General features: G+C 41.9%; 2 protein-coding genes across 12 annotated transcripts in view; one reads left to right on the forward strand and one right to left on the reverse strand.

The window, feature by feature from the left end:
* LIN54 (lin-54 DREAM MuvB core complex component) overlaps window positions 1–5040 on the reverse strand; it is a 75829-nt gene extending 70789 nt beyond the window's left edge. The window contains exon 1 of one of the 10 annotated variants that reach the window (XR_016393347.1): window positions 4117–4244. Coding sequence is in view for 3 of the 10 variants with exons in the window: in XM_089912171.1 (XP_089768297.1) it covers window positions 4117–4138 (22 nt within the window). In the remaining 7 variants the exon portion in view is untranslated. The other 9 variants (XM_022599407.2, XM_022599409.2, XM_089912171.1 and 6 more) reach the window with 9 other exon arrangements.
* Window positions 5041–22009: 16969 nt separating this feature from the next.
* COPS4 (COP9 signalosome subunit 4) overlaps window positions 22010–24218 on the forward strand; it is a 36885-nt gene continuing 34676 nt past the window's right edge. Inside the window, exon 1 of one of the 2 annotated variants that reach the window (XM_022599411.3) lies at window positions 22010–22294. In XM_022599411.3, the coding sequence (XP_022455119.1) occupies window positions 22221–22294 (74 nt within the window). In that variant the 5' untranslated portion in view covers window positions 22010–22220. The remainder of the gene's footprint in view (window positions 22295–24218) is intronic. The other variant, XM_022599410.3, reaches the window with a different exon arrangement.

The following is a 24218-nucleotide window of genomic DNA, read 5'->3' on the forward strand; positions in this document are numbered from 1 at the left end:
TTTTTGGGTTTTCTTTTTGCGGTACACGGGCCTCTCACTGTTGTGGCCTCTCCCGTTGCGGAGCACAGGCTCCGGACGCGCAGGCTCAGCCGCCATGGCTCACGGGCCCAGCCGCTCCACAGCATGTGGGATCCGCCCGGACCGGGGCACGAACCTGTGTCCTCTGCATCGGCAGGCGGACTCTCAACCACTGCGCCACCAGGGAAGCCCTAAGCCCTAGTTTACTTGCAGGGTTACTGTGAAGACAGTTATGCGGTACAGTAAAGCTCAAATGAAAATTCTTCTCTTCTTTTCCTATCTAAATTAGCTTCTCCTGATTTCTCCCTTTTTTAAAAATTTTATTTACTTACTTACTTACTTACTTACTTTATTTATTTATTTATTGGCAGCTCCACATGGCATCTCAGTTCCCTGACCAGGGATTGAACCTGGGCACTGGACAGTGACAGCATGGAGTCCCTACCACTGGACCACCAGGGAATTCCCTCTCCATAGAACTTTTAATCTGTCATATATCATGCAGATTACACCTTCACAATGTCTCCTTCCCACTGTAACCAAGAGTTTCCAAATCTCCAAAGCTCAGAGCCAACTACGTATTTTTACCTTTATCTCCTCTCATCTGCAATACCTCCTACAGAAAAAGCTACAGGACTTATCTCCCTCAAGTGCATCTCTGAGGCTGTCACTCTCCTACTCAAAAATTTTCTGTAAGTCTCAAGGCCTTCTGTATTAAGGTTCTACCCAACCTAGCAACTTTATCTCCAATTCCTAAAGTTTCCTGAGGCAAAGATACTGAGGTATCGCCCATCCCTAGCATAGTATGCGACACATAATAGATACCCAATAGTAATATTTGAAAAAAGTAACAGGAATCTGTAATGCTCCTCTCCACCAAAACAGACGACTGACTACCTCCACTGGCATAACTCTTCATTTCTTTCTAACACACTTCTAATTATTAATTGTTTTAACCACAATAATCTAAAAGCTGGTCTTGAAAGACAATCACAAGGAATCACAAAAAGACAATAGCACTCGGTGATTTAAAAAAAAAAAAAGAAAGCCAGTGAAAAAGCATTAAATCTCCCTCTTTATTTTAATTATTTTAAAAATTCTTAGTTTTACTATTAACTTAGCAGCTGGGTTGGCATGGCCCAAATAACTGCAACATAAAAGTTATAAGAAAAAACAACAACAACAAAGACAACCAAATTCCTACTGGATAAAACGAGAATATCAGGAAAAAAAATGATTTAGAAAATTCATTAACTAAAACCTCTGAGTACCTCTCAGTTATTTCCCCTAAAAAATTTTTTTGGTCTCTTATTCTTCTAGTGAATGAATTCGGACACTCAAATGTCCAAGCTATACACACAAATATTTCCTCTCTGAATAAAATACTCAATGAATAATATTGTATGACATACTATGACATCATCTCTTTGTAGGAAACTTGGATAAGGAAAATCACTGCTATCGTAAACATTACCAGGGGTCATTTCTTAAACATTCACCTCTCTGTTCACTCATATATTCAACCTTCCAGTGACCCAACCTTCCACTACAAAAGCTGGAAAAAAACAGAGGGCCCCAAATTAATGTATAAAAATTTGATTCACATGTAACTTTTCAGTAACACTACTGTTGGGGATCTGCAGCACAATCTAAAACATACATGAATCTTTAGGTAACCTAACGAAATTAGACAATGGCTGTCACAGAGTCAATCAAGCCAATTCTCCAGCTCTTTAAACAAAGGGCTAACAAGTCAAGTATGTAAAATAAAACAGAGGTCTCAATTTATCTTTAACCAACTTAAAATTTGACTCGTATCAAGTGCGAGCATCAAGCCATCACAACTTCCTTAACAATGAAGGTAAAACTTGTGAACAAAAATAGAGCGCCCAGAGCTGCACTTCACTTGGATCATAAAATCTACTGTGAAATTTTCCATAACTTTACTCTCTGAATTCATGAAATGGATGAGAGGCAGGGAAAAACATGGATATCAAATATGACTGACAGTATCTCAATTGTTATTTGCCAAATGGCAGGGCCCAAGGGGTCCTCTATAGATGACAGAGCCATAAAAGAAAACGGCAACAGTTTTAATGATTACAAAACTGGTCCATATGCTCAAAAAATGTGAACATCCACACCCCAACAAGTCACAGACTATGATCTAAGACACAGAGCTTAAATGCAGAATAAAATGTCAATGCTCTGCCTCCCTAAAGAAACATACAACCCCATAAACTGCTGAACATCATCAAACCAACACCCGCCAGAGTGGATATTTTAAATATTAAATCAGGTAATCATGATAACTGCTAGCGGTTCATCTAGGCCTCAGCAGCAGCCTTAGGTGTAAGAGCAAACTCAAGCCCTCTTAACACTCAAAGAATAATGTTGATGTCATTATGAGGCTACTGATTCTTTGCCCTCTGAACTAGTCATTCCCTGACCCACGACGCAATTCTTCTCCCACCCACCCCCTCCCCCAAATAAAGAGAGCTCAAAACAGAGCAGCCCTCGGGTATCCCCTTCTCCTCTACCTCCGGCGGCTGCCGCTGTCTCCTCCCTCCGGCTCCGAGGTGGGGACTCCAGAAGGTCCCGGGCAATTCCGAGCCCGGGCGGTGCTTGTTTTGCCTGTGCACGGTAGCTCCGGCCAGCCGCTTCCTTCCCCAGTCTGCACGAACTGGAGCGCTACAGGGATCCCGGGGGCCAAGGAGGGAGCCCGGGTGGCGACGCCGCCGCGGCCGCCGCCTCTGGTATGTCAGGGGCCGGGATTGTATTTCGAAAGATCCGCCATTTTCACCTCGTCATCACCATCACAGCTCAGCAGCTTCCCCGACAGCCGGAGCCCGGGCCGCCGCCGCCGCCGCCGCCGCCGCCGCCAGTAACCTCCCCCTTCCTCCTCCTCCCCTCCCCGGCCCTCCCCTCCGGAGAGGCGCACACCCACATATCCGGGGAAACCTCCCGCCGGCCCCGCCAACCTTCAAATGCTCAGGGAGATACTAATGCACACACAGCCCACGCTGAGACCTTTCACCCTGCCACGAAAGATGGTGCTCCGGCGGGCCCGGTAGCAACGCGAAAGCAAGTCGTGCAACCTGCGGGGCCCCAAGTCCGGCACATTTTTGTTTTGAAGAGCAAAAAACATGCGGAAGGGGGCAGAAGGGCAATAAAGAGCCCAAACTCTCTCATTTTCAGGAAAGCAACTTGAGAGAGATGACGGAATGCCTTTTATTCAGTGTCCCTCTCAGACACTAAAAACAGGATCAAGACCTTTAATGTCATTCACCAGCTCTGACATTTTCCTCCACCGTCAGCACTACTTTTGACAGAATGGGCTACTTCCAACTGCACGTCCGACCTCTCTGATACATTTGTAAATTACAGGCATTGATTCTCACGCAGATACTGTAGTCAAAAGGTCTAGTTTTCAAATAAATTTCTGAACTATTTTCCACTTAATTTCGTCTGATCATTTCTGTCCATAAACACTGTGACTTCCAGTTCGTTTGTCATTGGTTTAAGACGTCAAAGTGCCACTAGGTTTAAAATGTACTGAACCTATTCATAAGTGAACAATTTCTAAAATACAGAAAATATACCTCTAAGTTAAAATTCTTTGCCAAATGCTTTTAGAATCTAAGTCACCAAATTTAAAAAAAAATCTGCCGCTGATATGTTTATTTGATACTGTGAAAATAAGCAGCTTGCTTCAGAGCAAGACCCTAGAGTTACCCACCCAGCTCCACCAGCTCCTCTCATCATGCAGTTTAATAAATAACTAAAAGAGAATATACGCAAATTTTAATCATCAAAGAAATATCAAGAAAACATAAGCTGCAAGGCTTCTGATGGGAACAGAATTTTTAAAAAAAAAAACTAAGTTGACTACCTTTGTTAATTTCAGATTTGATAACCACCCATTGAAAAGCTGAATTCTATACCTACCATTCAACTACAGCATAAGCTCTAAAAGACCTGTCTGAAATGAGCAAACTGAATTTCAAGGTTTCGAACAGAGACACTCTACCGCCTTTTTTAAAAGTTAGTTTAAAAAGAGAAAGGCAGAAGTTGAAAAAAGGCATTTAATTTCCTTACCTTGCTTGAATGACAACTCCATATAAAAGTCGGTAGCTTCAGGCTTAAACAAGTACTATCACCCAGCCCAGTCGCCGTTTCTATATGCAGCCTGCTAGACTCTGAGAGTATCAAGTCTTCCCAATTTCTTTATCTTTAAACTTTATTTCCCCACGGCCAGCCCTGTTCACCCCCACTCTGCTTGGTGTTTACCGTTGGTTGGCCAAGCTAAGTCTTGGCCCGCTCCCTTCCCCCGTGCACCTCGGGAACATTGTGACATTTGACTGGTGGGCTTCGCGAGGAAAACGGACATACACGAAGAAGACACCATACAAAGGGGCATAGGAAGAACGGGGCGGCGGGCAGTAGGGAAAGGAGGAGCTGGTACAAAATGACACAGCAGCAAAACCAGTTCCCAGAAACCCGGGGCCGACACGGGGGCTCCTCGGGCCGCGCAGTGTGCGTGTCAACAGCCGCGGGAGCCCTTCCTCCAGACCGCCGGGAAGGGCGGGCTGCCGGCAGAGCGCCGGCCCCGCTGGGTGACAGCCGCCCTCCCGAGTGCCGGCGGGAAGGGGCCGAGCCCGGAGGATCCTCCCTCCCCCTGCGGCCCAGGGATGTGGCGTGGCGTCCCCCAGACTGCAGGTTCCCGCTCTCCGCCACTACCCACTAGCCCGGGCTCCCGGAGGGGGCGGTCCGGCGCCCTCCGCCCGCGCCACCACCCGCAGCGCCCCCTTTCCCGCCCGCCTGCCCAGAGGCCCCCACCCCGGGGGCTGACACTCACCAAAGCCGGCGGCGCCGCCGCCTCCTTCTCACGCCGCGATCTCTGGGCTCCCCGCAGCCGCGGCGGCGGCGGCGCCTCCAAGACACAGACCCGGGTTTGTTCAAAATCACGCGCCCAGCGCCATTCCACCGCCGCATCCCATAATACGCTGGGCCCTCCCCTCCCGCGCGCCCCTCTCCGCCCGCCCCTCCACTCTGCCCGCCCCGCCTCCACGGCTTCCTTCTCCCCGCCCTTTCCGCGGCGCCTTGCCCCGCCCCTTGGCAACCCTAGCTAGCGTCATCCCGCAAGGCGGCAGCGAGTACGCTCCTGCTCCACGTGACTCCGAGTGTGCGCTCTGTCAAAGCTTTCGCACGGAATGTTCCATCCAGCTGAAGCTGGGAGGGGGAAGGCGGGGTCGCGCCCGAGCTTGGGAGGGAGTGTGTTATCTTCTAGCTTTCCTTGTTAGGAAGTCTGTGCTGTAGGTGCGATTTCCAGCATCTTGCCGTTGTTTGATGTTCTTGGGTGGGGAAGTGATCAGTAATCACAAATGCCAAATCTCTTTGTTTTTTAGACACTGATTTTGCGGGGGTCGCTAAAAAAGCCCCTGGAAGACCACGCAGAGTTAAACTTATTTTGAAAGGGACTTTTTTTTACGGTATACAGTCAAGACTAACACAATCAAAATTCTTTGTATTTGGTAATCTTTTACGCTTATTTTTCCCGGTATTCTTTTTATAAGGTGAGAAAAGATGCCCAAATTTGGAGTCGGATAAGCAAGCAGAGATTCAGTGAATAACTGCCCTGTATGAGAAGACTACAGAGGAAACAATAGAAAATACAAAAGAGTATATACGTAGTATAAAATGGTGTGGTACAGTTTGTAATGGCTAGTGAAGCACGGAGGAGGTGCAGGTCAACGTGAGAGACTGTAACCTGGGAACACAAAGGAGGAGGTGAGACATGCTGTAGTGGAAGCAACAATCATTTTGGAGTTAAGCAGTCCTAGTTTTAAATTCTGGCACCACTAAAGTGTATAACATTTATCAAGTTTCTTTTCCCATCTACAAAAGAAAAATAACATAGCTTTCCAAGATCCTGGGGATCATATAAAGTGAGAGGTGTCAAGCAGCTACACACAGTCTCTGCCTCAAATGTTAGTTCTATTTTACCATAATCAACAGCACCCCATACCTTCCACCTCAAACTCTATGGTTAGGATTTAGATAGACAAGTGGCATGAAATTAGCAAAGGCTTGGTAGCGGGAAGGTCTGGAGCCTGTGCAAGGAACGTGAGAAACCTGCATGATACACAGGCTTTATTGAAGATCAGTAGGTGAGTCCAGTTTATGAGGAGCTTTGAGAGCTGGTGTAAGAAAACATCCTGGTGGTGGGAATTCCCTGGTGGTCCAGTGGTTAGGCCTCTATGCTTGCACCCCAGGGGGCCTGGGTTCCATCCCTACTCGGGGAACTAGGATCCCACAAGCCACCCGGCCAAAAATTAAAGGAAGAAAGAAAGAAAAGAAAAGGGCCTTGGCAGTTAAAAAAAAAAAGTGGTTAAATGATGGGTGGTACTTGTGGGGCACCTCTGGAAGGAAGAAGAGAGTGAGATGGGGTACCCAAATCCGGCTGGAATCTAGGGAAACAAAGAATCACCTTCAGAAGGAGAAAATTTCTCAATTTATTCCACAAGGCTAGCATAAACCGGTTACCAAAACCCAAGGCAAAGAGCACCAAAAAAAAAAAAAAGGAAAATTCTTCTATTCTCACTATGACTTTGTTAAAAAGACAAAATTGAGTATTAAGACATAAAATCCAGTAACGTGGTAGTAAAAAGAATTCACACCATAACAAAGAATGGTGGTTTAACATTAAGAAATCTACTCATGACATTTATTAAAGTAAAGGAGAAAAGCCAAATGATATTCTCTAGAGATGTACCATATAACATTCAACAGCCATTTCTGAATTTTAAAAATTTCTTAAAGAACAGTTCCTTAATTGGGTCAAGATAATTATAAAAAAAATGACAGTAATATCATACATTAGAGTAAAATGGCAGAAGTACTCTCGTTAAAATCACAGATCCAGGGCCTAACCTGGTGGTTCTGCGGTAAAGACTCTGCCCTCCCAATGCAGGGGGCCTGGGTTCGATCACTGGTCAGGGAACTAGATCCCGCATGCCCCCGATTGCTGCATAAGACCCGGTGCAGCCAAATAAATGAATATTCTTTTTAAAAAAATCAGGGACCCACAAGGATGCAGGGCCATAGTAGCTATTTAACATTTTTCAGGGCGTCCTAGCTAAATGCAATTAAATAAGAACGTTAAAAAAAAAAGCTTGAAATAGTGGAAAGAAGAGACAAAATTGTCCTTATTAAAAATAATCACAAAGAGCTCAGTGTTGTGGTTAACTGTTTGGCCTCTGGAGCCAGACTGCCTGGATCCAAATTCTGGCCCTGCCACTTAATAGCTGTGTGAACCTAAGCAAGTTACTTTCCTCTTGAACCTCTGTTTCCTCATGTGTAAATTGGGAATAAAGTATCATCATAAGGTTGTTGTGAAGATTAATGAGGTACTATGTGTAAAGCATTTTGAATAGTGCCTGGTATATGGTAAGAGCTCATGACTGAAAACTAATAATAATCTAAGCTACAATACAGTCTAAAATATAATGTAATTTTTTACTTTTTCAAGGAGAGCATTTTTAGCCCCTAAGAACCACTGCTGTTCAAACAAAACAGAATCTGTTTATATTTGCATGACAGCTTTCCTAGATGAACTAAAAGCATTTATTCAGCAAGTATTTGTTGATCATCTACCAAATCCTAAGCACTGACAAGACACTGGGAATAAAGTGGTAAACAAGACAGAGCAGCTCTATCCAATGGAATGTTCCGCCATGGTAGAACTGTTCTATATCCACACTGATATAGTAGCCGCTAGTCACTTGTGCCTGTCAAGCAACTGAAATGTGGCTAGTGTGAATAAGGAACGAAATTTTCATTTCATTTCATCGTCATTAATTTAAATTTAAATAGCCACATGTCGGGGCTTCCCTGGTGGTGCAGCACAGTGGTTAAGAATCCGCCTGCCAACGCAGGGGACACGGGTTGGAGCCCTGGTCCGGGAAGATCCCACATGCCGCAGAGCAACAAAGCCCATGCGCCACAACTACTGAAGCCTGTGCTCTGGAGCCCGCAAGCTACAACTACTGAGCCCGTGTGCCACAACTACTGAAGCCCGCGCACCTAGAGCCCGTGCTCCGCAACAAGGAAGCCAACGCAGTGAGAAGCCTGCGCACCGCAACGAAGACCCAACGCAGCCAAAAATAAAGAAAATAAAATAAATTAATTAAAAATAAATAGCCACATGTCGCCAATGACTACAGCATTGGACAGCACAGTTCTATAGGAAGTGACAGTCAAAAACTAGTAGAAAAAATTAGAGATTTTAAATAGAGTTTCTGAAGAAGATATCAATACAAAAAATAAAAAGATTGTATAGAGGTATGAGTTGCATAGAAGAAAAAACAAAATGTACTATGGGGCACCTATTATGTGCCAGATATACTGCTAGATACAAAGTACACACTAGTTAATAAAATTTTCTTAAAATATATTAGTTTCCAAAAGATTATTTAGACGTTCCTTTGCTCTTTAGTTCATTTGTCATAAATCCAGGATGTCTCTGTAAAGCAACTATCATGTATAAATCTATACAAGTGTAATTATCACCTTTATTTATTTTTCATCATCACATAACTCTTTTGTAAAAGATCCATAACCCCTTATCAACAATTTTAAAATACAAAATGTTTTGAAAACTGAAAAATTTCTGGAAGCTTATGACAAACTCATTCAATAGGAAAATCAATATGACATAAGGTATTAATAGTCTCTAGAACATTTAGTGTGAATATATGTCAGTGCAGAAACATGAGTGTGTTTCACTATGGAGCTTGTTAAAGGCTAAAGGGGTTGGAAGGAGCTTTCCAAGGTGATGGGAATTTTTTCTTTTTACAAGTTAAACATTTTTATTTTGATAAAGGTTACACATCAATATGGCAAAACAAACAAACAAAAAAAGTACCTTACATAGCCAAAGTAATCTCCCACTCAGGCTTGCTCCCCAGCAGGTACCCTTCCCAGAATGTGTATATATTTAATTTAACATTATTTACGCACATTCTTTTGATCCTAACTTTCGTGATGGGAATGTTTTTGACCTTGATTGTGGTATTGGTTACATAAGGGTATATACATTTAAAAAATTAATTAAAAAAAATTATTCCACCCTGAAAAAATAATAAGGGTATATACAATGGCCTAAACTCATTGGGTACACTTAAAACGGATGTGTTTTATTGTATGTAAATTATACGCCATCAAAGTTTTTGTTTTTGTTTTTTTGGCTGCATTGGGTCTTTGTTGCTGAGCACAGGCTTTCTTTAGTTGCAGCGAGCGGGGGCTACTCTTCGTTGTGGTGCACGGCCTTCTCATTGCGGTGGCTTCTCTTGTTGCAGAGCATGGGCTCTAGGAGTGTGGGCTTCAGTAGTTGTGGCACACGGGCTCAGTCGTTGCAGCTCGCGGGCTCTAGAGCGCAGGCTCAGTAGTTGTGGGACAGGGGCTTAGTTGCTCTGCAGCATGCAGGATCTTCCCGGATCAGGGATCGAACCTGTGGCCCCTGCATTGGCAGGCAGACTCCTAACCACTGAGCCAACAGGGAGGTCCCTAAAGTTGGTTTTAAAAGAAAAAAAAATGACAATTCTTAAAATTTGTGCATGTGCCATCTAAAATCCAAAATATCCTCAATTCCAAAACACATTGGTACCCAAGGGTTTGGAATAAGGAAATGTAGATCAGTATCACTTTGAACACACTCCAAGTTTTTTCACTTATGGTGCAGGATGTGATTAATAATGTCAAACCACCTAAAAAAATAAAATTAACCACTAAAATCATCTGTTAGTGTCAGGCAGCATTCATTTACTTTTCCTCTGGCTTTATGATTTCTTGGCCTCCTTAATAGTCATTTTTGTCTTTCTAATTAAAAGGATAGAAATAGGGGCTCCTCTGTAACGTTCTGATGTACTTGTCCTGCTAGGGGTATAACCATCCCTGTGGTTAAGAGCAGGGTTTTCCCTTGGAAGAAGTAGATATTGCCAGTATCAGTCATCCTAGGAGGCACATCTTGAGACAGCATATGGGAACTTGCAAGAAGGGCTCACACGGAGAGAGGGAGGTACTTCCTTTCTCTCAGCCTTACTTATTTGGACTTGGACACGAAGAGTTTAATGTGTTTGAAGGAATGTGCCCACCTTTCCACCTAGTCGGGGAAAGAAAAGTCTGCCTCCAGAGGGACTAAAAACTAGGTAGAGTTTTTTCGTTGATGTTCTGTTTTTTGTTTTAATTGTAAAACATCTTAAAATTCTTCATGGCTTATAACCACAAGCATTTATTTTTGTCATGATTTGTATGAATTGATCTAGGCTGGGCTCAGGTAGGCCAGGTTGGAACCCAGGCTTTTGGTTGGGTTCCCATCTATTCCATATATCTTAATTCTGGGCCCAAGCTGATAGGGCATTAGCTACCTAGGGCATGCTCTTCTAGTGGATCACAGGAACACAACAAAAAATGAGTGGAAACATGATATCCTTCTTAAGGCTACCCCTCCCCCTCAACCAACTGGCACACTGTCACTTCTGCTTATGTTTCATTGGCCAAAACAAGTCTTACTGCCAAGCCCAGCACCAATGAGATGGAGGATATGTGTTCCTTGGTACTCTAGTGAGAGGTACTGCAAAGGTACATGGCATAGGGTGTAGATGTAGTACAAATTCTAGTACAAAGAGGGAATAAAGAATTGGGAGTATTGATCCAAACCAGCACAAGAGGTAAATGTGAAGACACCTTGCACATCGGCCTAAACAGGTGTTTAGGGAGGAGATCAGAATGCTTTAATACTTTACAATCTCCATGAAAACACCCCTTTTAAAAACAAATACAAATGACTCTTCAGTCCTTTGTAAATTGCTACGCCTATACAGCATTAACCTCCTTATTCCAGTTAAACTGCTATTCTTTTTTCTTCCAATGTAAAAATTCTAGAGTTGGCTCTGGCCTGGGACCTGTGAACTCACAAAGCTACCCACAAAGCTATCTGCTACATAGTTGTAACTTACTAGCTACAGTTAACTAGGCTGCTTTCAGCTGCAAGTAAAAGTAGCTTATATATTTCATAACTGTCTGCACAGCTCATAAAATAAATAGTATAGAAATAGGCTTTCCCAGGATAATTCAGCAGAGAAAAGATATTATCAAAGATCCTGGCTCATTCCTCCTTTCCACACCACCAGTCTCAGGGTGTTGTCTTAGATCATAGGCTTGCCTTCCAGTGGCTGTCACTTAGTACCATACATAGACATAATACACACCACACACAAATATCAGCCACAGAGGAAGGGTATTTCTTCCCATGTACCACTTTTTATCTGCAAGGTAAGTCCCCCAGAAGACTTCCTATCATGATGCACTGGTCAGACCCGGACCATATATGTCTTCTTAAACCATTCACTTGCAAAAGGAAATGGAATTACCATAAATGGCCTAGAGTGGGGGTCAGCAAATTAAGACTCACAGGCTGAATGCAGCCCATGGCCTGTTTTTGTTAGGCCTACAAGCTAAGAATGTTTTTGTGTCTTTTACATTTTTAAATGCAAAAAGAAGGAGAAGGAGAAGGAGAAGCAAAGAGACCATATGTGGCCCACGATATCTAAAATACTATTTGGCTTGTAACAGAAAATGTTTGCAGACTCCTGCCTAGATCAACCATGATATACCTTGGGGGATGAAGAAAGGCCTACCTTCCCTGAGCACCATACCAGTGTTAGGTCCACCATATCACATATGTGTAATTTCCTTCTGCTCTCCCCAAGCCTTGAGTAAGATCTTATTAACCATTACTGAATAGTTCCATTATTCACCACTCCTGAGGTAAATTAAAGGCAAAGTCAGTGTCCACGTGGGTGTCAGAATGTTATGGGGGAGCAGTGGCTTTTCATTTCTCTTTTATGGGAATGATAGTGTTTAGTGAATTATCCCCAAAGGGAAGGTACACCTCAAGGGAAAACCATTAAAATGTAAAGTCCAGACTCCTTAACGTTACCAGCATGTCACTCCATTGTCTTCTGAATCACATAATTTGTGTTTTAATTCCTCTGCATGTAATGTGCCCCCCCCAGAAACCTTTAAGATTTTTCTCTTTATTTTTGGCTTTCAGTAGTTTGAATATTGTGTGTCTAGGAGTGTGTGTGTGTGTGTGTGTGTGTGTGTATAAGTGTTTTATCCTTTGGGGAGCTCTCTGAGATTCTCCGGATGTACGGTTTGATATGTTTGATGTCTTTCATAGTTTTGGGAAAATTCTCAGCTGTTATCTCTTCAAATTTTTCTTCTGCCTTATCCTTTCTCTCTTCTGCTTCTTGGATTCCAGTTATACATACTTTGGATCGCTTTGTCCCACAGTCCTTGGATGCTCTACCCACCCCACACTCTTCCACCTACACATTCTTTTTACTCTTTGATTCTTAATTTGGGTTCTTTCTATTGACCTGTCTTCAAGTTCCCTGATTCTTTCCTTGGGCTGTGTTGAGTCTATTCATGAGCTCATTAAAGGCATTCTTCATCTTTGTTGACATGTCTTTTTATTTCTAGCATTTCCTTTTTATATTTTCTTTTACTTTCCACCTCTCTGTTCATTCTTCATCTGTTCATTCATGTTACCTACATTTTATATTAGAGACTTTAACATATTGATCATAATTATTTTAAACTCCCTGTCAGATAGTTTCAACATCTCTAGATTGTTTTGTCTCTTGAAAGTGGTGTGTGTTTGTGTGAGTGTGTGTGAGTGTGTGTGTATGTGTGTTTCTCATAATTACTGATTGGATGCTGGACCTTGTGTGCAGACAGGAGAGATGGAGATAAATATTATTTATGTTTTAAAATGGGCATGCATCTTTTTCTGCTAAGCTGTTAGTGTAAGAGGTTTAGTTATTCTAGTCAGGAGATGAACTGGGCTTGGGTTTTATTGTTCCTATGGTTACCTTCAGTGTATCATCATTTTCAAATTCCTCTAAAGTTATTTTGTGCTTAGAGTTGGGGCGGGTTTGCTAAAGTTTTTTCTCAGTGCTGATATTCCACTTTCAGCTTTAGGCTTTCTATGCTCTTACCACTCAGAGGGGGTCACTCTAAGCTCATGCCTTTCTCCCAGCAGTAACCTGCTTGTTACTTGGTGCTTACTAAAATGGTTGTAGTGATGGGGAAGGAAGACAGTGTCTCTGTGGTCCTGTTCCAACTTCATTCTTAGGCAGGCTCTGTGTCCCTGGGTCTGGGTAATCCAGACCCTCCCAGAGCATTATGACCTCTAAGAGTAGACAGTTTCCAGTCTCTTCCCTGGGATTAGAGGTTTGGGGTTTTTTTTTCTTTTCTTTTCATTTTTCCTATTCTTCCAGCTGCAATGGGTCTTTACTGGTCCCTTGGGGAACAACAGGGCTTGCTGTCTTCTCCCATCAATTTAAGTCTTTTGTTCCTTGGGGGAGAAGTATCTGGGTTTCTTCCAGCCTTTCCTGCAATGGCAGCCACTCCTCTCCTCTAGGCTTGAAGGACCCAGGAGTCTTTTCCTTACCTACCACCCTGCCCCCAGTCTTTGTCCTGGCTTCCCAGTAGTGGTCTCTGGAGAAGAGCCTGTGAATAGTTGTGAACTCCTTTTATGACTGTGGCTTCTATGGTATTCTACAAGCATGCCAGCCCACACTCAGTCTTTAGCAATTTATTTAAAAATTTAGCAGAATTCTTCCTTCCTGTTTGTATGGCTGCCCCATCTTCCTTCCCATGCTCTGCCATAGATGACACAGTGCCTGCATCTCATCTGTGTTTAGAAGCACCTGTCTTTCCTTAGATTTCAAGTTAGTGGGTTGCCCTATGACCTCAGATCTTTGATTGGCTTAATAAAAAATTATGATTTTATAGATTACCTAGATTATTGTTGTGTGGAGGGAGCAATGCTTTTTTGCAGCTCTCTCCAGCTAGGCAGAAGCTGGAAGTCCTCCAGGTGTTATTTTATTAAGAGAGTCAGACGGTCTCTATTGTTGGACCACAGTGCTTATCACAGGTTTTACCCAGGATAGTCCTTCTACTTACTCTCTTAACCCACCCCTTCCTATTTGTCTTACTAGCTCTCAGAACTCTTGCTTTATGACTCGAGTTTAATATCTGCTTCTCGTTGTTGCCACAGTTGGTGGCAGATTTGGATCATCTTCTCCACCTTACCCGCATTAGTTCCTACTCAGCCTTTGGATTTATATACTCCTTGATTTTAGTGCCACCTCCAGAGAAGGGAGATTTAGATGGAAACACCAGCACATTCAATGATGCTGGGATTTTCTAGGTCTCCTATTTATCCAACTATGTTCTTTACTCAATTTAACAAGTATTTTTTGAGTGATTACTTAATACAAAGAACATAGTTCTGGGTACTGGGTGGTTTATAGAAGTCAATCAAGCTAGCACATCTCTTTCACTCACTTTCAACTATATGAGCCCACTTGAAATATGAACACAAGGGAACAAGCAGAAAGACATGGTGGGCACTAGATGGCACAAATGAAGCCTCAGGTTACAGGGAATCTAGAGATAGCAAGGTAAGAGGATCAGAACACACTAGATAGTGAAGAGAGTGTAGCCTGTGAAGATGCATGGACCTCCAAGTGGAGGGATAAGACCTACCTGGACACTATTATTAAGAGGATCTGTTGGTCATCTTGATACCAGAGGGAGCTTTGGGGAAGCATAACAGTTGTGTTCGAGCATCTCTTCCTCTGAGGCTGGAAGAGCACTAGCCTTTGAAGCTAGTAGAGAAGACAGAAGACACCTTAACTGTAAATAAATACAAAAAATACATAAATAAAAGCATTCAAGAAGACTAAATTCAAAACATACACACAAGACTATGGAACAAAAAGCATGATTTTGTTCCCTTTTTAAATTAAGGTTTTACACTCAGTGAAATGCATAGATCATAAATGTATACTTTGATAAACTTTGATAAATCCATACACCCCATGTAACCCACACGCCTACCAACATATGGCACATTTCCATCACCTCCACTTCCTGCTACTTCCCAGTAAATTCCTACCTTTCTCCATTTCCTCCTCCTCAAGCACTTTCTGATTTTCTATCATCATAGATTAGTTTTTTCTAATTCATAACTTCATGAGATGGAACCTTATTACATGTATTTTTTTAACGTCTGGTTTCTTTCACTCAACATATTGTTTTTGAGATTCATTCACATTGTTGCATGTATCTGTAGTTTTTCTTTTTGATGCTGAGTAGTGTTCTATTGAATGAATATATCACACTTTGTCTACCCACCTTCCTGACAACTTTTTTTGTTTTCACTTGGGGCTATTATAAATAAAGCAGCTATAACATTTTTACACAAGTAGACATATGAAAATCATGATTTTTAAAATACAACATTGAAGATATATTGAAGGAGAACTGAATCTTGCTAAGTGGCCTGAAAAGTGGAAAAGATATCTCAAAATATAAAGAGAGAAATTATGATGAAAAAGGCAAGTCACTTTGAAGATAAACCCAAGAGACCTGATATATGACTAGTTGGAGTTCCAGAAGGAAACAAAGGAAACGATAAAAGGAAGATAATATTAAACAAATAATACTAGAAAATTTCCCTGACCTGAAGATAGACTTGCATTTGCAGATAAAAGGGGTCACTGAATTTCAGGTAAGATCAATGAAAAAAGACACACCTAGGCACATTTGAGGGAAATTCCTGTAAAGAAAAGATCTTAAAAACTTCCAGGTGGAAAGAACAAGTTTCCTACAAAAAGAATAGGAAAAACAAGAAGAACAATGGGGAGGACACGGAGGTTGGGGAGGGGAAGAAGAGGGAGAGGAGGGGCAGGGGAGAAAAAGGAGGAAGAAAGTTGGAAATAGACAGGAAGACCAACCGGATGACAACAAGTAAAAGCTATTTATTCAGAACTTTCTATAGCAAGGGAATTGGTCACCATCACTTGTGTTTGACAGCAAGTCAGAGGCAGGCAGAGAAAGCTTTATAGTGGAAAAAAAGGAATTTAAATGTTCCCTGATTGGAGGCTGTGGACCTGAGGGGATTGTAATCAGCCTAGCTTGAAGTGGGGTATCCCATGTAAGGGGGCATATTTGTCCTTCTCTGGTTAGTCATAAATTAGAAGTTAATTAGAAATTAAATTAGAAATTAACTTACTCGGGAATCTGGTAGTTATTGATCAGGTAGTGGCTGTTTTGGGCTGATGGCTACAGGAGTTGTTGTTTGGATCCTAGAAGGGTTGCTGCAGATACTGAGTTGATTTTTTGGACTGGTTGCTACAGATTGTGGGTCAGAGTTTTATTTTCATATATGGTCTTGCCATTGCCTGTTTGCATATTTAGTCTCTCAAAGAGAAGAAAGAAAGAGAGAGAAAGGGAAAAACAGGGAGAGAGAGGATGGAGGAGGGAGGGAGGGAAGGAGGGAGGGAGAAAGGAAGGAAAAAAGAGGAAGCGGAAGAGAGAGAGGGAGAGAGAGAAATCACTGGCACTGAACTTATCTGAAATCCTGAAAGCTAGAAAACTGTGGAAAAACATTTGCAGGTCACTGAGGGGAAAGGACGGCAGCTCAGACAAAATCCCATTTAACTGTCAGGATGACAGAAAGATATTTGTGAATGTACAGAGATTCACAAGTTTGTTAGCCATGCACAGCATCTGAGTGACTACTTAAGAGTAAATACGAACAGGAAATTCCCTGGCGGTCCAATGGTTAGGACTCCGTGCTTTTGCTGCCGAGTAGAGTGCGCGGGTTCAATCCCTGGTCAGGGAACTAAGATCCCACAAGCCATGCAGGTGCAGCAAAAAAAAAAAAAAAAAGAAAGAAAAGAAAAGAAAAGAAAAAATAGTAAATACTACCAAACAATAAAACAATCAGAGCAGACACCTCATATCAAGATAGGGAAGATGAAGAGAAAGGAAATTTGTGGTGAGTAATTCACCTTGAATTTATTATATAGTAATGTAAGTGAATAATGACAATGTGGGAATTATAACACAAGTGGTAAATTAAGGATTCCTAAAATAGAAAAGACATACCGCAAAGGAAAACAAAAAACTTGGTGAAATGGAAAGAAAGTACCAACTTTTCTCAGCGAAACCTAGGAATTAAGTGGAGGTAGAAGGAGCAGAAGTAAATACTATAGGTTCTGAAAGTCTCCACTAGGAGTGAAGGGTATAGAAGAGAAAATATTCTAAAAGTTTCATTTATTGAGGTATAATAAAGAGGTAACAGGGAACTAAAGTTTCTAGAAGGAAGGAAATGGCTGAAAACTTGTTCTCATATATTATTAAAGAAAAAGTGTTTGATAGTGAATGTCAGAAAAGGGAAGGTAATTACTAAATAGAAAAGAATATGATATAGGACATGACAGGATACCATAATAAAATCAGATATACCCAGAATGAGTGGTGGAATTCAGGAACAAATTAGAAGTAAAAATATTACTTTCAAAATGAAAACTAGACTAGAAGGAAACCAGGAGTAAATAAAAAGGAAAAATAATGCCTTAAGAGAAATAGAGAATGAAAAGGAGGAAATTTTTAAAAATAAAAATGATGTGAAAAAAGGAAGAAAAAGATTTTGAGGAAGGGTGACTAATACTAAAGATAGGTAGATCTTCTGTTTTAACATATAGATAATAGTAGTTTCTGAAGAAAGAAACCAAAGGAATAGAGCAGGTACAAGAGATTATAATGAAAGACAATGTTGTTGAAAAAAATTAAAACTACATATTAAAAGAGCACACTGTGTACCTGAGAATATTGACCCAGAATGACCAATACCAACACATAGTCTAGTAAAATTACTCGGTGTTAGAGGAAAATAAATTTGGGGCATCTAGGCAAAAAGAGTAGGTCATTTATAAGAAAAGAAAATTAGACTCTCATGAGATATTTTTCAGCAATGCTTTATGCCCCAAGAAAATAGAGTACCACATTCAAGATTCTCAAGAAAAGTGAGCCAAGGTTGATTATATCTAACAAAACTGACTTTCAAACATAAAAGGCAGAAGATGTTACTGAGAATATGCCTTCTATGAGCCCTTCCTGAGAAACCTGTTAAAGAACTACCTTCAGACAACCAAAATGACTAGAGAGATATCAATATAAGAGCTGACAGTGAGCATTAAATATGTATTATTTATAGAACTAAGACTAAATAAGGATTAAAAGGAAGAAAGTACCATTTGTACTGGCTGTATTTGCCAGTATCATATAGTTACAGTACAATTATGAAAAATGAAAGGAAATGGGAGAGGATTAGCAGAAGATTGAACTCTTCTCAGCAATCGTATTGAGGGTGTTAGTTTTAGTATTTTTTTTCTGAGACTGTTGTGTGTATAAGGTGGGATGAATTAAATGAATAATTATGGAATTTTCTGATTCTGTAATCCTCTATGTACTTGTGAACCAGGACTTTGGATGCGGAATTAAGGAGATACAGATGTAATACAGAAGAGGTTAAGTAAAATCACCTAAATTGGAATTGGAAGTATCACTATGAACTCATGAGTTATTTTATCTTTAATTATGTGTGTGTATATATATGTAGGATCTATATCTATATCTATATCTATATATCCTAGATCCATCCTATGAAAAGGTTCCCAATGACCAACACAGTAGCAGTAAGCATCCCTAGCACACAGATTGTTATCTGTAACTATCATTCCTAAAAGGAACTAAAGGAACAAGGGCTTCTTGGAGAAATGGCTGATTCAGGGACTAGGCTGGTAAACACACAAGATGACTATAGAACAATTTTGATAACAGCACTAACAACATATGGAACAAATTCAGAGAAGCGATTAGTGCCCAGAAAACAGCACTACATACACTCACTTATACTTTTTTTTTCTATTACTTCTATAGCAAGGCATATTTGAGCTGGGCACATGGGATGCAGAGTGGAAGATGTGCTAGGAAAAAGATGTTAGGATGTCTCCCTTTGCATATTTGTAGGGAAATTGTGAGAGGGTAGAGATCATCTAGTTGATTATGTGAAAATGGGAGATCCCTGGCCAGAGAAATGGCCTTATTAAATAAGCATTTAATGGGAAGAGCTCATATACCAGTGGTGACATCTGCTAGAGCATTGTTACTCAAACTTTAATCTGCAAAATTACTAGAGGTATTTTGTTAACATGACAATTTTGACTCAGTATGTTGGGGCTAGGACCCAAGTTTTTACCTAGTAAAAAAGAACTAGCATCAGTGCACTTCCCTTAACTCGGATGTGCTTAGTAACTTTCCTGCTAAGCAACTGGAGAGAGGGAGAGAATAAGCTTCCAGTGCCATCCAGGTTTGTTTTTCTTAATGCTATGAGCAAAACCTAAAAATATGTAGTATTCCCTTAGAACTTGGGCAGGGGTAATAAAGAGTTTGGAAGGGGGAGGCCTTGTCATGTAAAAAAAAATTAGTAAAATTGTTGCCTACAATAACTAGAAAGGCAGACAACCTCCCTCCCTAGCTTGTAGCTCTAGTGGAGATATCTGGAAAGAGCCAGTTTGTGTATGTGGCTGCTTCTTTTTGTCTTTTAGCAAGGTATTACAAGTAAAGTTTGAAGTCAGGGTAAAAAGGGAACAGAATGTCCAGAAATTCTGGAGCTTCACTAAGTTGAAAAAGCCAACTGCTTGTGTAAACCTAAATAACAGAAGAGGGATTTCCCTGGTGGTGCAGTGGTTAAGAATCCACCTGCCAATGCAGGGGACACAGGTTTGAGCCCTGGTCTGGGAAGATCCCAGATGCCACAGATCAACTAAGCCCGTGCACCACAACCACTGAGCCTGCGCACCACAGCTACTGAAGGCCACGTGCCTAGAGCCTGTGCTCCGCAACGAGAAGCCACCGTAATGGGAAGCCCGCGCATCACAACGAAGAGTAGCCCCAGCTCGCTGCAACTAGAGAAAGCCCGCGCGCAGCAACAAAGACCCAACGCAGCCATAAATAAATAAATAAATAAATAAATAAATAAATAAATAAATTTAAATAACAGAAGAGAAGACTTGGCTTAAAGATCTCTCAGAGCCCATTATGACTTTTTGGCAAATGCAAGTAAATAAAAAAGCATCAGAATAGAAAGATAAGCTGAAGCAAAAATCAAACTAATAGAGTCCTCTTTTCACCTAATCTTATTGTTTCAGGTTATTTCAAGGATGCCATGATTAAGATGTTAAGAATGGGCTGCATGTGGAAGTCAGGAAATAGGGCATATTTAATGACTACTTCTAGAAAAAACTTTGGGTGTGATTATTGGCCCCTGAAACTGTCTATAAGCGAACAGAGTTTACTGACTATTCAGTGAAATTATGTTAAAAAAAAAAACACTGATAAACCTGGCCTACAAATGCCCTCAATTGTTCAAGCTCTAAAACATTTCCCTAAAGAGGGACTACTCTCCAACATCCAGTTAACTTGTATTCAGAGGGCAAAGCTCAGGCTCACAGAATACAATGAACAATGCAATGATCCTCTCAAAATGCACTACTAGGGTCTAACCAGGGTAGTGGGTGTTCATAATTCCCGCCCAGGATTCTACCATTGCTGTGGACAAGTAACTGCTGTGTTTCCCACTCTTACTTTTTCTGGATTGTAACTGTGTAACTGCTGTTCCTCCTGTTCTTGCTCCACTATTGTTTTGTGTTACATGTTTGTGCATGAGGCAGATAATTTGTTTTACAGTGTATATGTGTCGGTGCCATGAAAAGTTTCATCCCAACCTGATGGAGAGGGTTGTGCATCATCAGACATCCTGGATTTTAAGCTGCTAGAGAAACTGAATTGGGAAATTGAACACTCTTCTTTAGAGATGAGTGTTCTATTACAAGAAGGATACACACAGATATTATGGTCAGAGGGACAGATGGCAGTAAAGACTGCCTACTGTCCCTCCAAAACCATCCTTTCCTTTTTCCCGGGAAAAGGAAACTAAGTTTCCAGTCTCATTGGTGTCAGGCATGGTGATTTGACTAAGTTCTTAACAATGGAGTGAGATCTGAATTGATGTGGGTAATCACCACATTACTTTCTCAAAGGATTTCCCTGTTCTGGTCTTCTTTTCTTTCCCCTTCCCAAAAGAGGGAACATGCTTCTTTTCACATGTAAAGTGGCAAAAATTCAAAAGTTTAACATCCTTTGTAGGCAAGGCTATAGAAATTTGCACTCCTATGTATTGCTGCTTGTAATGGTCTCATTCCTATAAAGTGCAATTTGGTAATATCTTTCAAGATTGTAAGTACAGCTAAGCTTTGACTCTCTTCTTGAATGTATTCTACCTGTACACATATAAAATGATGTACATACAAGGTTATTCATTGCAGCATTGGTTGATTGATTAAAAACAACTTAAGTGTCTAGCTATACGGATTAAATGAACCATGGCATCCCTTCATTATATGGAATACTCTCCAGCTCTAGAAAATGAGGAAGCTCTCTGGACTTACATGGTAAAATCTTCAAGAAGAGAAAAAAATCAAGAGCAGAATGTGCTATCTTTTGCAAAAGCTAGAAAGGACAAAAAAATTGCAGACAAATTCTACAAGGATACATAAGTAATGAATATAATTACATATCAAGGTAAGGTGATCATATAATTTGTCATCCAAATGGAACAGCTGGTAGAGTGAAAGGGCATGTTATTAATAATTACTCCAGAACAACAGATGGAAAATGGCACTGTCCTGGACAAACTGGGAGGTATGATCAACCTATATAAAGGGGGCAGAGTGGGAAGGGGAATGGGGACCTTTTTTATTGTACTTTACAAAAAGTACCGGCCTGTGGTGAATTGTAACCAAAAACAACTCGTTCTTTACCACGGGTAGTTAAGGGCTGCCTTAAAGAACAAGGAACGGTAAACCACAGACGTGAGACACGGAACTTGATGAAAATCCGGTAGTTTTGCGTATCGGGCATTTGTTGGGGTTGCACAAGCGACACAGCCTCTTGGAGTTCATCCGCCAATCCGAAGTGGGAGCGTGCGAGCCTGAGCCTGTGAGAGAAGCCCGGGCCGGCCTCGGACTTGAGGAGTGGAGCTTCGCGTCACTCAACCCTGGGGGCGGGCCTAACGCAGGCTCCCACTCTCGGCGGTCTGGCCGACACAGGCGCTACTCTGTGGCATCTCGGGTTCCCTCTAGCCGCACTCTGGAGGCCTACACTCGTTTTCTTTTGGCCGTGAGAGGCCTCGCAGCCTTCGCTGAGCTGGGAGAAAGATGGCGGCAGCCGTGCGACAGGATTTGGCCCAGCTCATGAATTCGAGCGGCTCTCATAAAGATCTGGCGGGCAAGTGAGTATTTCCCAGGGGCCTGGGAGGTGGAGAGTAAAGCCAGAGACTTGTTCTCCTTGGATTGACGGCGGCTTTCGGATGTGAGGCTAGGAGCGGGCCTGATGACCAAGGGGGCGGGCCTGAGGTCGGTTGTGTAGGCAAATGTTGGGAGCAGCAGAAAACTGGAAGGGACCTTGTGTAAGGAGCCCTCAGGACCGTAGATCTGGGGTGACTGTCAACGTTTGCAGTCCCTGATGGCATCCTTTCCAGTATCTTAAGATTCTAGAAGCGCGGTTTGTGGGAGGACTGCTTCCATGGCCTTCTAAGCCTTCCCTGGTGCCCCTTCCCATCGCCTGCCGGCCTCTCACACTGAATCCTGGCCTCTCTTTGCCCCTGCTCCCCCCTTTTTTCGTTTTGGTTGAAGGGAAATTTATATTCTGGGACCTTGGTGTAGAGTTTTCTGGGGAGATGGCTTCTTGAGGCTGAGGGGGCTGAGGAGGTATGGCCGCTATCATGTCGTTCAGAGCCACTTGAACCATCTTCTGTGGGTTGTGTTTTGGGTACTCTCTCCCCGCCACCAACTCTGAAGAAGGGCACGTAGGCGGCATGTCACCATAACATGGGTCGGGATGTCTAGCGTAGTGATGTTTGCAGGGATCTGGATTGTTTAGGAATTTGGTCGGAATTTATGTGGAAGGCTTAGGTGCACTCCAACTTAAAATTTGTGATATGTGCCTACCCTGCAAGCAGTGTTAGTTACAGACAGACAGAAAGATGTCAGTTTTCTCTTTGTAGATTTCACAGCACTGTTTTTTGTTTTTTTGTTTTTTTTGTAATGAACATGCATTCTGTTTAAAGTGTGCTTCTCAAGTTGATCCAATTTATATCCCGACGGCTGAGATCACTTTGATCCATTCAATAGGATACGACTGCTCTAACCTGGCCGCTGAAACCTTGACTTTGTTTTATGTTTTTGTCTGGTGGTAAATGTAATCTGCTTTATCAGTGGGAAATTTAGCTGTGTATCTTGGGCTTAACTACTTTGTGGGGCAATTTCCCTCTCAGGAAAATGGGATGATCATATATATCCTGTCTGAGGACAAAATGAGTATGTGTGTGTATATGCGCTTATATCACACTTACATCACTTAGAACAGTACCTGACACTTAGAAACAGCCATAGGATTGTCGTTGTTACTATTATTATTAAGCAGTTAGTAAGTACGTATGGACGTAATAATCCCTGGGTTGGAAATAAGTTGAATATGTCTCATAGCTCAATCCGTTTTGCATGTAATTTTAATAGATTTGGATGAAAGTAAAACTAGCTTATATTTTTTTTCCATGCCTGCTCTCCTTTTTGTTTTGGTGAAAAAAATAAGTGCATTAGGGCTTCCCTAGTGGCGCAGTGGTTGAGAGTCCGCCTGCCGATGCAGGGGACACGGGTTCGTGCCCCGGTCCAGGAGGATCCCACATGCCGCGGAGCTGCTGGGCCCGTGAGCCATGGCCACTGCGCCTGCGCGTCCGGAGCCTGTGCTCTGCAACGGGAGAGGCCACAACAGTGAGACCCGCGTACAGAAAAAAAAAAAAAGTTTATTAGTTATCAGAAGAGATAAAGTTTTCATGTATTTGCAGGATTCTGAAACTTATTAAGCTAAGCATTTACTTCCTCCGCTCTGAATTGCAGATAAACAATAGTATCCACCTTATTGGGTGCTTTAGTTATTTACTGCTCTGTAAACAAATCAGAAACTTAGTGGTGTAAAACAACTATAATTTCTCAATATGCTTTGGGTCTACTGAGCTATTTTGCTGGTCTTGTCCGGGCCCACTCATACAAGTGCAGTCAACTGGCAGCTCAGCTGGGGTTGGTGGGGCTAAAATGGACTCACATACACATCTAGCTGTTGGCTGGGTCTCTCTCCACACTGCCTCTCATTCAGTA

The sequence above is a fragment of the Delphinapterus leucas genome, chromosome 5 (assembly GCF_059928025.1).
Source record: "Delphinapterus leucas isolate spDelLeu-1000000601 "Yukka" chromosome 5, BTC_Dleu_Yukka2, whole genome shotgun sequence".
Lineage (NCBI taxonomy): Eukaryota > Metazoa > Chordata > Mammalia > Artiodactyla > Monodontidae > Delphinapterus > Delphinapterus leucas.